General features: G+C 43.4%; 1 protein-coding gene across 1 annotated transcript in view; it reads left to right on the forward strand.

Moving 5' to 3' along the window:
* Positions 1 to 9,955, forward strand: part of sdc3 (syndecan 3) — a 40,098-nt gene extending 30,143 nt beyond the window's left edge. The window contains 7 exon segments of the mRNA XM_030741355.1: positions 2,527 to 2,819; positions 2,873 to 2,952; positions 2,954 to 3,269; positions 3,271 to 3,312; positions 3,314 to 3,367; positions 3,987 to 4,173; positions 6,872 to 9,955. Coding sequence (XP_030597215.1) covers positions 2,527 to 2,819; positions 2,873 to 2,952; positions 2,954 to 3,269; positions 3,271 to 3,312; positions 3,314 to 3,367; positions 3,987 to 4,173; positions 6,872 to 7,038 — 1,139 coding nt within the window. The 3' untranslated portion in view covers positions 7,039 to 9,955.
* The last annotated feature ends 4,371 nt before the right edge of the window (positions 9,956 to 14,326 follow it).

The following is a 14,326-nucleotide window of genomic DNA, read 5'->3' on the forward strand; positions in this document are numbered from 1 at the left end:
CGCACACACAATCATGCTGTGTAGTTCGACTGACAAGTTTAGGAACAGATTTATTAAGAAAATTCCTTAAGACACACCCTTACAAACAAACACTAACCGAGGCTCAGGTCCACACGATCTTATTTACTCTAATCAGATTACAGTCCATGCAGATTAGACGATCACACGAACACCAGCAGTTGTGCGCACCTATGTGTGAGCGTATGCCCCATGTTTGAGCGGGACTGACCGTCTGCTAGTGTAGGAATTACCTACTTAATGTAAATCACATCGCTGTAATTCAGGTTGATGTTCTGATCTTGCTGTTGAAGCTTGAGCACGGTGCTCCTTATTAAGCATGACTCAATGAGGGCTGCCCTCGGTTCAGGCGATGCACTAGTGGCGAGCACATCTCAAAATAAATTACAATTCAAAGCAGGAGAGTGTAGCAGAGGCACCCCCTGTGGCTGAAACAGCAGCCTGGCAAATTGCTTAAGCTCAAACCATACTACAGAGCCCAAAGAAAGGGCTCATTTTTAACAGGCAGATGTTCATTTTTGTGTCACAGCTGCTTCAGAACCAGGCTGTTTCTTTTTTTGTGGCGTCTGATATGTTTAACAGAAGCTACATTGTTAGAGTCCATATTTCAATATCCTCTCCACCTCCTCTACAGCCTTCATGTCTTTGTGCCTGTAAATTCAATTTGTTTCTCTTTCAACCCAAGGAGCTTCACTGCTATAACAGAATGAAAGGTGGAGTAATACTATTATGAGATTTAAAAAGAGCATGAATCACCTCTTCTCTTCTCTTCTCTCTCTTTCTTCTCTTCTCTTCTCTTTCTTCTTTATCTTCTCTCTTCTCTTCTCTTCTCTCTTTCTCTTCTCTCTCTTCTCTTCTCTTCTCTTCTCTTCTCTTCTCTTCTCTTCTCTTCTCTTAACACAGCTGAACTCACAGTTTACTGTAGCCGTCCTCGTGTACATATTGTTCAGTTTCTGTTGTCAGACAGCTAAATGAGCAGAAAATGGCAATTAATTGGGGTGCTAAGCTGTCATTAAATTCACTATTTTATAAGCAATTTAAAAAACAACATAGTTAAGCGCTCTCTGTGTATGCTGACATTTAAGGGAAAGATGGAGACAGAGACAGTTGCACTCATAAATCTCGGTTTGTTAGTTTCTTAGTTAGCTGGCTGCGTAAAAAGATGAACGATGTTTTCTCTGTTCTGTCGGAAAATGTCCCCTCAATCGACTGAGTTCAGTAAACAAAATGTTTTAAAAATTGACAGAATTATTTGATGAACAAAGCAGATAGCTGTATGTGTACTAAAGGACCAATTCATTGCCATAAAGTGGCTGTGGCTGATAATGGCTGCTCAGGCTGGGGTTTCCTTAAACCTCAAAAGATGGGGAGTTTACCAGGCAAGGTGGAGCTTAATAAAAACACATTATCTTATTGCCTTATGGCGGGCTTGAGGAGAAAATTCCAGCTTCATGTAGAAGTCTTTCAAATTCACACAATATCACTTATCATACTGGGGGTGGCTGCAGGTTGTCAGGTGAGGAGACAGGTTTGTGGTGGTTGCATACGTCAGATGCCCTACGTTCATCCAGGTGACTGGGGTTCATCAGTGCAGACTTAGCTGAGTTATATTTGTTTTAGTTCTCGCTTGCAGTTTGGTTTGGTTTAGTCAACAAAACTGCATGGAGTTTTTACAGCACACGCTACAAGCCTATCAAAAAACCCTGAAGGCAACTTCTGCCACATTCTCTTTTTCCATGAGTTGCAAAGCTATAAAAATACAACAGTGTGAACACGGTCAGTTTGATGGTCCTCAGGCAACATTAACCCTGTGAGGATGCGGCCCCTTTGCCTGTTATGGGTTCGCCTTGTCTTCTTGGATAAAAATGCCTGCATAATCTCAATGTGCAGCTAAGTTATTTACATCATTCTGTTCAGTGCAATTCATGCTGTTAGAGTGGATCCTGCAGCGATGTTACGTGAATGTAAAGGTGTCCTTTAAGGCAGAAAAGTAAGCCTCCGGTATTGGGGCATTGCTGTGATATTCAGACTGTTATATGATGACATGCTTTGCCATCCTATCTGCTTGCTTAGACATGAGAGGATTTATTATGTTGCATGAAAAAAACAAAAAAAAAAAACCAGACCTTGTATGCTCCTCTCTTGCTTCCATTACATGTCCCTTCTTATTTTTCACTGCATCCCATCTAGTAAGCTACTGGGGGAACTTTGGGTATTAGGGATATACACAGGGGACACCTGTTAGGGACGATGCAATCTGCCGGCTGAGTAAGACTAATCAGATTAAGTGTCAGGAGTGTCACTAGAGAGTAAACTACTGAGTGTGAAGTGAATGAGCCAGCAATAGTCTCAGTTTCTGATGTACTGTTATCTGTGTGCATGTGGGCGGGTGGTGGCTTGCAAAACTGTGTGATGGAATGAGATGAATTTTTGTTTAATGTATCAACTTTATCTGCTCTTGTGGGTTAATAAAGTTTTCTTTTTAATTTCAAATTCTTTCCTCTTCAGTTCCTGAGATCGGGATGAGGCCGACATCAGTAGCTGTGTTCTTCACCACAGAAGAATCCCTACTTCTCTCCACCACCCAAGCCACTGGCCTCGCTCCCGCCGCCCCACCTGCAGCAGACCCAAGCCCCAACCCAGAGGACCCCACCACCATCCCTCTGCCCCCCGAGGCTGATGGAGAGAGTGGCGTGTTCTTCGACAGGGAGCTGGAGAGGGAACGGGAACAAGACAGAGACCTGGAGAGGGAGCAAGAAAGGCAAAGGGAGCAGGAGAGAGAGCTGGAGAGGGAGAGGGAAAGCCAAAGGGAGCAGGAGAGGGAGCTGGAGAGGAGAGGGAAAGGGAGCGTGTCCGAGAGAGGGAGAGAGAGCAGGAGCGAGAGAGGGAACGTGAGAGAGAGCGACAGAGAGAGCGTGAGCGTGAGCGTGAAATGAAGAGAGAGAGAGCTGGAGAGAATCCGGGCCATTGCCCAGACCACTGCCGCCCCGCGGTCCTCTGCTCCTGATCCTGTGGTCACCACCAATCCTGCAACCAGTCCTGCGGAAAGTGCAGCACCCCCTGCTGGTTCAGATGACCTGAGCACCGCAGAAGAAGAGGAGGACATCTACCTTTCACCTGGGCCCAGCAGGTTTTATGTTGAAACCACTACAGAGGAAGACATGCCCACCACACCAGTGACAACCCCTGAGCCCACCACAGCTGCACCAACCACCACAACTGCCACCACTGTCAAGACCAGGAACTTCAGGCCCCAGGGTTCCCATAATGACAACCACTCAGGCGGTGCCAACAAAAGAGAACAACCCGCCCACAGCAGCCCACAACAACACAGTAGGATTCAGCTCATGTCAACAATTGTGAGGTTAACAAGATACAAATGCTCATTTGTGAGCTATGGAGCTCCTAATGTATTTTTAAACTTTGGATAGAAACTGGCTGTTTCTTACTGTTTCCAGTCTTTATGCAAAGTTAGGCAATCACTCCTGGACTCGTGCTACCAAATCTAGTATTTGCATGTGGCGCCATGCAAATGCTTCCATCTTTTATCTACAGTTATCTATCTATTTATCCAGTTATTTATCTATCCAGTAAACTATAACAATTTGATACTGAGCTCTTCTTCTAGCTGCCTCTTAATTATTTACAGAACAGAGGCATTTCCCTGATAAGTGTGCTTTTGATTAATCACAGAAGCTCTGCATTAAAGCATGATACATTTAGGTTTTTCTTGTTTTCTGCATATACTTAAGTTGCAACATTTGGTGCGTATATTCTATTGGTTGGAAACTATACAACTTTCCCCCATGTGAACATACAGGGGCTCATTGTTTTAAAGGAGAACATGTGCCATGGAAAGTTCTGTGTTGGTTTGGATGCGTTTCAGTGCAGCGACTCTGTGGAACAAACGGGATTACATCAAATGTAAATTTCCTGTCACTGGTCTCACTTTACATTTCCTGTCTCAGGACGGTACCAACGAAGTGGGCGCTCCAGGACCAAGTGGAGATTTTGAAATCCTGGATGGACGCCGCAATGATCTTGGCAGTGAAATGCCAGTAAATCCTGATCTTATCGGGAACACAGTGGATGGAGGCAGCTCTGCAGCCCAGCTACCACAGAAGAACATCCTGGAGAGAAAAGAGGTCTTGATAGGTAAGATTATCCAGCACTGAAGTTTGTGTTAATGGGTTCCATGTGTGTCATGTCTGAATTTTAGCCCTTTTCATCCATCTATCTGTTTGTCTCAGTGCATGTCTTTCTGATCTTGTGCCTCTGTTTTCATGCCTTTTGTCAAATAATCAGCCCTTAGCCTGACAGAGCTCATTTCCCAGTTGCCTCCTGTCTCCTTTCCCTGCTTTCAGGAAGCTGCTCGGATAATTTGGCATCACCTCACATTCACGTAGTGCAGATTCATCCCCATAACAAAATGTGCTGCTTAGCCCCATTTGACCCGTTGAGAACAAGCGATCCTCTTCTTGGGTTATCCAACCCCTCCCTTCTCCCCCCTTTTTTCTCATCCTTTCCCCTCTGGGTAAATCCAGTTCCTTTTCAAGTGCCCCCTTCTCCTTATCCCAAAGAACTGTTGTAGAAAGCAAAGGAGCAGCCAACTTGCCTGACCTGACTGGCTCTCTGTTTCTCCTTCAGCCGTTCTGATTGGTGGACTTCTGGCGGTGGTTTTTGCTGATTTCCTGTTCATCGGTAAAGAGCAGGAGGCAACATATTTTAGACAACCCTGTAGACATGTATTAGTGTTTAGTGCAGCTTTTCATTAACAAAAGTTTTTCTATTTCGCCTTTCACCACCAAAATCTAAAACAAGCTGTTTTAGCTCCCCTCCATTTAAGCCAACTTTCTTCTGATTGGCTGCCACTTGTGAACAGCGGGTTTGACATTAGAAAGAGATAACAGTACAAAAAATGTCTGAAAACTGAGCTTTTGTCTCACAGCGATTATTGGTACATACACTGACTTCATTATTTTAAACTTTGGCCATATTTATTATGAGCATCCACTGTTCTAATACTATATACAGTCATGTAAAAAGGGACGTTTTCACAGACTGAAGTACACTATTACTGTTTTAATAAGATTTAAGAAGGTAGATACCAGCCAGGTGCTGTCAAGCATGGTGGTGGAGGAATGATGATTTGGGCTTGTTTTGCAGCCATAGGACCTGGGCACCTTACTGTGGTGGGAACTTAAGAGAGCTGTGCATAAACAGTGGCAGCGCCAGGGGGGACGCTAGGGGGTGCTATAGCTCCCCCTGGAAGAGTCATAGCACCCCCATAGCACCCCCAAGAAAATAGCTTGTGTCTGTGTGTGTGGAGAACTGAAAGAACAAGTGATCCTTCATAGCACCCTCAGTAAAATGCTTAGCCCCCCCCTTAGCACCTGCAGAAAAAAATATTTCTGGAGCCGCCACTGTGCATAAATAAATGTCTGCAAACATCAGTGAACTAAAACAACATTGTAAAGAAGAGTGGGTCAAAATTCCTCCACACCGGTGTGAGAGACTGATTAAAAAAAAACCATACAGGTAACAATTACTTTAAGTTATTGCTGCTAATGGTGGTTCCACAAGCTTCTGAACCACGGGGTGTACTTAGCTTTCAACGGGCATGCATAGAGCTGTATGAAAACATTCTTTTTCACGACTGTATATATCAGAAAACAAAAGGAAAAGCATAATAGGTCCCCTATTATGCTAAATATATTATTACTTCTTAGTGTTGCACATTAGCAGGGTAGCACTTGTTATTCAGAACTAAACTGTAGCAAAACTCAAACCAAAGTTTTGTGAAAATTATAATTTCTTTGCTTTCAGAAACACAGTGAGCTCAGTAAAGTTGTTACAATTCATCCTGAGAAGAACATCAATATCTGTGCCAAATTTCAGGGCATTCTGTCCAATTTAATTCTGGATAAAAGTGGTGGACAGATGGTCTGAATGACAATGCCATCCATGGACCAGCCCCACCAGCATGACTAAAATCCTTGATTGAGCCAGTCGTCTTAATGATGAGTTGATATTATGAATTCATGGACAAGTGGTTCATTATGTCTTATCTTGACAACAACTCGAAACGGTACAGCGAACATTTCTCAAATCCAAGTCTAAATCAAATCAGAGAGAGATGGTGAATGTACAGACTGTAGTTATGCACTGCATGATTGAACAAAAGAAGTTAAAACTGACTGAAATCTCATAGAAATTTTAATTAGATAAAATGGTGTGACAAGGCAGTGAAGGTGAATACTTTTGCAGTGACAGTGCACAGTGAAAAACTGTATTAATTAAATCCCCTAGCAGAAATGGGATAAAGTAAACTCTCCTGACACAAAAGGGTGTAAACAAAGTGTTCTTAAGTGTTTGTTTTACGGTTTTGGCGTGGATGCCACTCACCATAATGAGGGATTTTTTAACCATTTTGCCGACCACACGCTAATCTGTGTCACCCAGCAGAGTTCATTAGTGATGTGAGCAGAGGAAGGTGGGAAAATGCAGCTGCTGCTGATTGGTTACGGCGGCCCCCACGGGGTTAAACTACTATGTGGCACTGCAGGGCTGCAGTTTTAACACAAAGCAGTTGGCAGCACAGAATGTATTTTGGCACATTCAGGCTCATCCGTCTTCACTTAGCAGGAAGGTGGTAGCAATGCTGTGGTAGATTTGCTCTGCTTTCAGACTAGAAGTGTTTTTAAAGCATCTACGTGTTGTGTCATAGTCAGCCGCAGATGTACAAGTGGCTCTAATGGCATTTTAGTGTTTGTCTGTGTGTGTTTGAGTGTTTGTAGCATCTAATCTGCTGCTAATTTAGGATGACTAACACTCTGTTTCTGTCTTGCCCCAGCGGTGATAGTGGGAGGCGTGGTGGGCGCCTTATTCGCCGCCTTCCTGGTGATGCTGCTGGTGTACAGGATGAAGAAGAAGGACGAGGGCAGCTACACGCTGGAGGAGCCCAAACAGGCCACCGTCACCTACCAGAAACCAGACAAGCAGGAGGAGTTTTATGCATAACACCAATACGCCAGAGAGACACGCCGCACACCAGGAGAGAGAAAGAGCGAGCTAGAGAAGAGAGAAAGATACTCTAAGTCCTGCCCTTCCTCATCCTCCTCCTCCCTCTCCTCCACCTCTTTTTCTTCATCGCTTCCCCCTTATCTGCTCGCGTCTCATCATCCCTCTCTCCTCTCGTCTCCAGTATACTTGAGAGCGCCTTTCTCTCTGCGGACTTGGACCTTTCTTTTCAAAGAAAACGAGAGAAAAAAAAAGAGGACAAAAAAAAAGGAAAAAAAAATCCAAATATATTCAGAAAAAAAAAATAACACATACACACAAGATGTTTTTAAAGTAAATGTTGTTATTAATATTCTACAGATTCTCTTGTTCTGTATGTAATGATATGATTATTTTGTAAGAAAACAAACAAAACAAAACACATGCTCTTAACCTGTGTTTCCCAGCACACACACACACACACAAAAAAAGATCCTCTTCTTGTATTTAACTGAGCAAATACGAAAAAGGCCTGAACGGGGGAGAGGACAGGGGTGGAGAGGGGTGGAGTGAGCTCAGGGACAAACAAAATATGAGAGCGGCGGGCTCGACTCTGCCCCTCGTCACCACCACCCACCAGAAAAGAAAAGAAAAGAAAACATATAGAGCATCTGGTTGGCCGCACAGAGCCCAGGGTCAAAGGTGAGAGGAAAGGTCTCTTTTGTGCCTTCCGTCAATCTGGTGCTCAAAGACACACAAATGACGCACGTCCACAAAGCCACGCATAAACACATGCTTACACACACGCACGCGCTTGCATCTGCTTGAAGGTGGCGCTGACCTCTCTCTCTGCGCTCGGCCAACCAGAAAACGGTGCTCGGGCCCCCTCGGCATGTTTCACAACGTTCGAGGAGCCGCTGTGGAAACAACGTCCGGTTGCATCAAGGGTTTGTTCACAACCAGCTGGTGGCCCTTCTGCTCCTCTAAACTGTATAAAGACTAGTTATGGATAGTAATAATAATCAATAATATATCAATGTTCTTGGGCTGGATGGTGAACAATAATAATAATGATGATAATAATAATAATAATAATAATAATACCGTAATAATAATAAACAGGAGGATGTGTATTTAGCAGTTACAAAAAACAAAAAAGTTTATATGTAAATATCAGCGTATCCTTTCTGGTGTCACTAACCATCTGCATGACCATGAAGAGTTTTTATCCATCACATCCGTCATCCCTTTAGATGAGCTGTGCTCTTGCCACATGCACGCACGTACACACACTTAACACACACACAGTTGCGGAAAGAAAACTCGCTGCGCATTTAAACACACTGCGCAGACTTTAAATAGACTCATATCGTTCAAAAACATATCGACTCCATCATCATCCTCATCATCATCAGTGTCATCATCGTCGTCATGATGAGAGTCATCACGTGATTCCAGCGAGCTCAGGTGGTTTCAGTATGTTATTGATTAGTTATCGATCAGTTGCCAGTTGGTTTAGAGTTTGGTCTGTTTGTGTAAAAGCACAATTCCATGTCCAGCCATCATCCAATAACCCCACCACCACCTACCCCCTCTCTCTCACACACACACACACACAAACACACCCTTGCATGCCTCACTTTATGATTTTTAAATTTTTTTTTTTTTTTAAACTTTCTTCCATCACTGGCTCTCTGTTTGGGGATGGGAGGGGCCTCTTGGAAGCGTGAGGGGCTTTAATGAAAAATGAGTCCACGCAGAACGTTGCTCCCACGTGCACTAATTCAATCACAGCATTGGTCGTTAGAGCGCTGGTTATGAATTAGTGTTTATGAGGTCAACGTTAACCTGCTGTGGGTGCATTTCGGGGAAAGGGGGGGGGGGGTCGAAGTGAGGAGACAGGCTGGCTGTGCTTCTATTTAAGAGATTGTAACAATAAACACACCAGTGCGACTGGCTAGTAGCTTCTATTATACTCAGTACTGTAGAACAAAAAATGCATGGGAGTCAAAACTATACTCGTCTGGGTGTGTGCGGATGGCTCTGTGTGTGTGTGTTTTTTTTTTCCTTTTCTTTTGTCCAAGTGTGTGTCTTTGAAAGAAGAGAGGGGTGAGTTAAAGCTGGAATGTACTGTGGTCGAGTGTGTGTGTTTACCTACTCCAGCAGTTCCCACGCTCTTCCACAGACAGGTAACACACCTCTTCCACTCCTGCGTGTGTAGTTACCTGGGCCCCCCCCCTCGCCAGTCCGAGAATACCTGTGCTTTGTGTGTGTCTGCACCTCACCTAAACCTGCCACCTGTGTGTTTGCGTTTGCATGAGTGCTTCACCTTGATATTTCACAGCAGACTCTTGTGTACACTGACTAGCCTGTCGATGCGTGTGCGTGTGTGTGTGGGTGCGTGAACGTGTGTTTAGTCTGTTCACTGCTGAATGTGGGGCGGCCCGTCCCTCACAGTGGCTATCACACACACTGACTGTGTCTTTTCACTGTCTGTCTGACTCGTCTACCTGTCTGTCTCTCTGCCGCAGGACAGATGGACAGACAACACGCCACTTTCTCACAGGCAGGAATGATATAAACACGTACTGTCTTTTCTAAAAGTGACTGTCAAAGTGTAAATGTGTGCGTTTGTAGCCATTTAAGCCTGCGTAGCCAAATAAGGTGTGCGTGTGTGTATGTGTGCGTGTGTATCTGAGAGAGAGTGTAAATTTGTATGTGTGAGTGTGAGTGTGTGTGTGTGTGTGTGTGTGTGAAGCCTAGTAGAGGCTACACGACTCTATGTTTGCTGTTCCCATTCCTGTTTTTATACATTTGCATTTTTTAAGGCTGAGTTTCTGTCATTGGCTGAGTGAGCGAAAGGAGGCGGATCCTCCACGCCACCGCCCTGTCACTAATCTGCCACTCTGTTCCAAATAAAAAAACCTGATTGGGTAAATCTGTCCTCTTTGTCTTTTCTTTAATTTTTCTTTTTCTTTTTCTTTTTTTTTTAACTGAAACTGACTAAAAAAAAAAAACTAAAAAAAAAAAGGGTGTAATTTCCTAGTCAGCCATTCCGGTTTTCAGTCTGCTCTCAAGAATATGTGACTAATAACAGAAACAACAAAGGAACCAAATAACTGTGCAGCATTAAAACTGTGCACTGTCTCTTCATTTCTTTGGCTTCTTTTTTTTATCAGCAATGGATCAAATCTATAATTTCAGAGCAGCAGTGGTTCTCAAACTGATGTCCAGGGGGTCCCTAGAGGTCAAGAGTCACAAAATAACTTGCTAACACTTATAAAATTGTGCTGTAATATTAAAAAAGTGTATATTGCCAGATGAGACAAATCTATGCCAATAAAACAAATATACACTCACTGACTACTTCATTAGGTACATCTTGCTATTACTGGGTTGGACTCCCTTTTGTCTTCAGAGCTGCCTTCATTCTTTGGGGCACAGATTCAACAAGTTGCTGGAAACATTCCTCAGAGATTTTGGTCCATATAGACATGACAGCATCACACAGTTGCTGCAGATTTGTCTGCTGCACATACATGATGCAAATACCCAATTTCACCACATCCCAAAGGTGCTCTATTGGATTGAGATCCGGTGACTTCGGAGGCCATTTGAGTATAGTGAACTCACCAGTTTTAGATGATTTGAGCTTTATGTCATGTGTGTCGTCCTGCTGCAAGCAGCCATCAAAAAATGGGTACACTGTGGCTATAAAGGGATGGACGTGGTCAGCAGCAATACTCAGGTAAGTTGTGATGCTGAAACAATGCTAATTTGCTAGTGAAGGGCCCAAAGTGTGCCAAGAAAGTATCCTCTACACCATCACATCACCACCAGCCTTAACTATTTATACAGGGTAGGATGGATTCATGCTTTCATGGTATTTACACCAAATTCTGACTTTACCATCTAAATGATGCAGCAGAAATGGAGACTCATCAGACTGGACAATGTTTTTCCAGTATTCTATTGCCAAATTTTGGTGTGCCTGTGTGAATTGTAGCCTTGGTTTCCTGTTCTCAGCTGTCAGGGGTGGCACTAGGTGTGGTCTTCTGTTGCTCATCACAGAAGAGGTGTGGAAAGAGGCCCCATGGCAAATGATGTTTACTGATGATGTAGCATTGTACGCTCAAGAGAAGTACGACTTGGAAGATGATCTGAAAAAATGGAGAGAGGTGTTGGAAAGAAGAGGGCTGAAAGTATCAAGAGCAAAGACAAAATATACAGTATCAGTCAAAAGTTTGGACACACTCACTTTGACTGGTACTGTATGTGTTTACATGGAATATCAGATAGAAGCATCCAGATGGATGGAGAATGACTACAGGAAGCCACCGAGTTCAAGTACCTTGGGAGTACATTGAGAAGTGATGAAGACGTGGAGGCAGAAATGGACAGAAGGATCCAGTGCAGATGGAACAACTGGAGAAAGCTTTCTGGAATACCACCAGCTGTCAGATGGAATATCCACAAGATGGTTGTTCAACCTGCTGTGTTATACGCAATGGAAACCCTGCCACTGTCAAACCAGAATAAAAAACTGATTGGAAGTAGATGAAATGTAAATGTGTAGACAGGCATGTGGACATGCACAAGAAACAGAATCATTAAAGAGAGAATGGAAGTGAAGAACATCAATATTAGGTGCCTATAAGCAAGACTAAGGTTGTTTGGAGAGCAGAGAAATACACTGGAAGGCCCTTAGAGATGGACATACCAGGACATGGAGGACATAGAAGACCTGAACGTTGATGGACAGACTGCGTGAAAACGGACCATGGAGTTGGAGCTACAGAAGATGAAGTCATGATAAAGCCAGCTGGCAGAGTTGTGGCTACTGCAGCAACCCCATGAGAAAGTGGGACAGAAGAAGAAGAAGAAGAAGAAGAAGAAGAAGAAGAAGAAGAAGGCCGCTTGGCTTACCTTGACACGTGAGAAATGGTGAAACAGCTAGCTTTACTGTATCAAAAGGTGGAAAAAAAAAAAAAAAAGGTTTGCCCACAAGCACACAAAGTTCACACATTACCACTTTAGAACTTGTGTGTTTAAAAGATACAAAATGTAAAGTGTCAAAGCACCAAGCTGTGTAATTTCAGGAGTACTCGAGTGCTGGTCTATCTTCTCGGTCAGGTTGGTTTTACAGGTGCAAATAGGTGGTTGGGTGAGCTAAGTGCCTGCTGGCTGTTGCTGCCATCTTCTAATGTCTCTTTCAACAAGAAAGCAATATTCCTTTAATATACACACACCTTGGCACACACTGCAGCCTCATTATTTCATGAGACACCATGACCATTTCCTATTCTGCAAAAATATTACAGCCCCTCAGATTTTACTTTGATGCATAGTTCCCTGTTAAAAACACTTGCAAACAATACGACAACCCCCCCCCCCCCCCCCACTTTATTAGATATTGTACTTTAGCTGTGCTAATTCCCTAACAAATGCACCATTAATCAAATCACCAAACTAATTAACATTCAATGAACCAGGGAAATTCTGAGCCTCTTGGGGTCAAAGTAATCCAGCCTTGGTTTTATACGTAATAATGCATCTTTCCTCATAAGCAAACATTCTGCACATTCCACAATCAGCAACTCTGCTTTCAGTTAATGAAGTATTGTAATCAGTGACTTTTAAATGCACATCACAGCAAAAAGCTTCAGGGTCGAATCAACTGTGTTGAGGAGTGAGGGTTTTGTGATTGTGTGGGTTCCATCCATTTGTCCGGTTTTCTTTCACCACCTTTAAAACTGGCTGCAGGTTTGTTGATGGGTGTGCCTGTCCAGCGTCTGCCCCACCTCTCGCTCAGTGTAGGGTGGGACAGGCTGGATGAAGGGGGTGTCATCAAATGTACCTGCTACTTGGAAAAGCTTTCAGAAGATGTAATTATAAGCTTTATAAGTTCAACACAGCTAATTTCGATTCTACTGGAGTAATGTTTAAGTGTTTTGACCTCATTAATAGTGCCCTCTCCTCCTCCTAATCAAAGCTGCAGATTGTAAAAAAAAAAAAAAAAAAAATTCTTCAAGGATAAACAGGACTTCACTCAGACTGCAAAAACTATCTTAATGCAGCCGGCAGCTTGTAGTGCTCACAGTGGTTATAGACCTCTTTTTAAAAATATATATATTTTTAAATATATTTAAAGTACATGTCTTGGTTACTCCATCTAATCCAGAGAACATCAACATTATGATACAAAGGACTCTGGTTACAGTGAAGACTGTCACTGTAGTCTGTGGATTATCCACCAAGACAATGTTGCTCGAAAGATAGGCTACTGTTGAATTATTTAGACGTAATTCTTTTCTACACTGTGAGCACATGAAATTCCATTTGTATCCTTATTGCTGCAGGAGATGCAAAAAAAATTTAAAAAATCTCAGATAATCTTCTCAAACCAGGAAGCTTAAATGAGGTTACTGTGAACACATGTAATGTTGTAATGTGGGTGAATTTTTCTTCTAATTTCTCAGTCTGTAACTGTGACTCAACTCCCTTGGCGATGGAGGATTGTTCAAACTTGAGGTCCAGGTTTTATTCTTGGGTCCACTCATGACTCAGCAGTGAAGCACTTGAAACAGGAGATGAATATATTTCAGTAACATGCATTTAAAGGAGCTTGCGTGCAGACACAAAGTCTACCTCTGTGTTATCGCACACCAACCAGCAGTAGCTTGGCCTACATGCCATTTGTGCGACCCACTGACACTAGAGGCAGCCCTCCTCTCCTCGGTGCTTCATCTAACAGAGATGCTGTATTTGTATTTGCATGATCACAGCTTCTTTACACCTCATTTACACTTGTTTAACTCTGTGGGCCCTCAAGGGAGAAACAGACAGAGATGTTATTTTTCTTAAGTCAACACATAAAAATATCCTTTTTTTCCCCCTCCCCTCCCCTCTGTACTGAAAGTTAGATAAACTCTCTGTGGGGATTTGTGAGCACACACACAAAAGGAGATTATTCCTGCTCTTCAAGCACCATACCAGATGAGACCAAGGTCACCTGATGTGGAGGAGTAGTGGGTTTGCAGCTGGCCATCATCCAGAAAAGCTAACAAGCTGTCCTGGCCTTGGAAAGTGGGCTGCTGATGAGGAAATATGCCTCCGCACAGAGGCTGAGTGCTCCTTGAATGCAAGCCTCCTCTGGGAGGGGTGGAACAGGAGAGCCAAAGCTGCACAGCAGAGTTGGGGTAGGCTGATGTGCCTGGGGTCCAACCAGTACCCCATCTGGTGGGTAACAGAGGAACAACTGCAGCAGAGGCAACCTGACTTGCAACCCAGTTTTAATCTGGCATTTTCA

This window comes from Archocentrus centrarchus, chromosome 11, assembly GCF_007364275.1.
Source record: "Archocentrus centrarchus isolate MPI-CPG fArcCen1 chromosome 11, fArcCen1, whole genome shotgun sequence".
Lineage (NCBI taxonomy): Eukaryota > Metazoa > Chordata > Actinopteri > Cichliformes > Cichlidae > Archocentrus > Archocentrus centrarchus.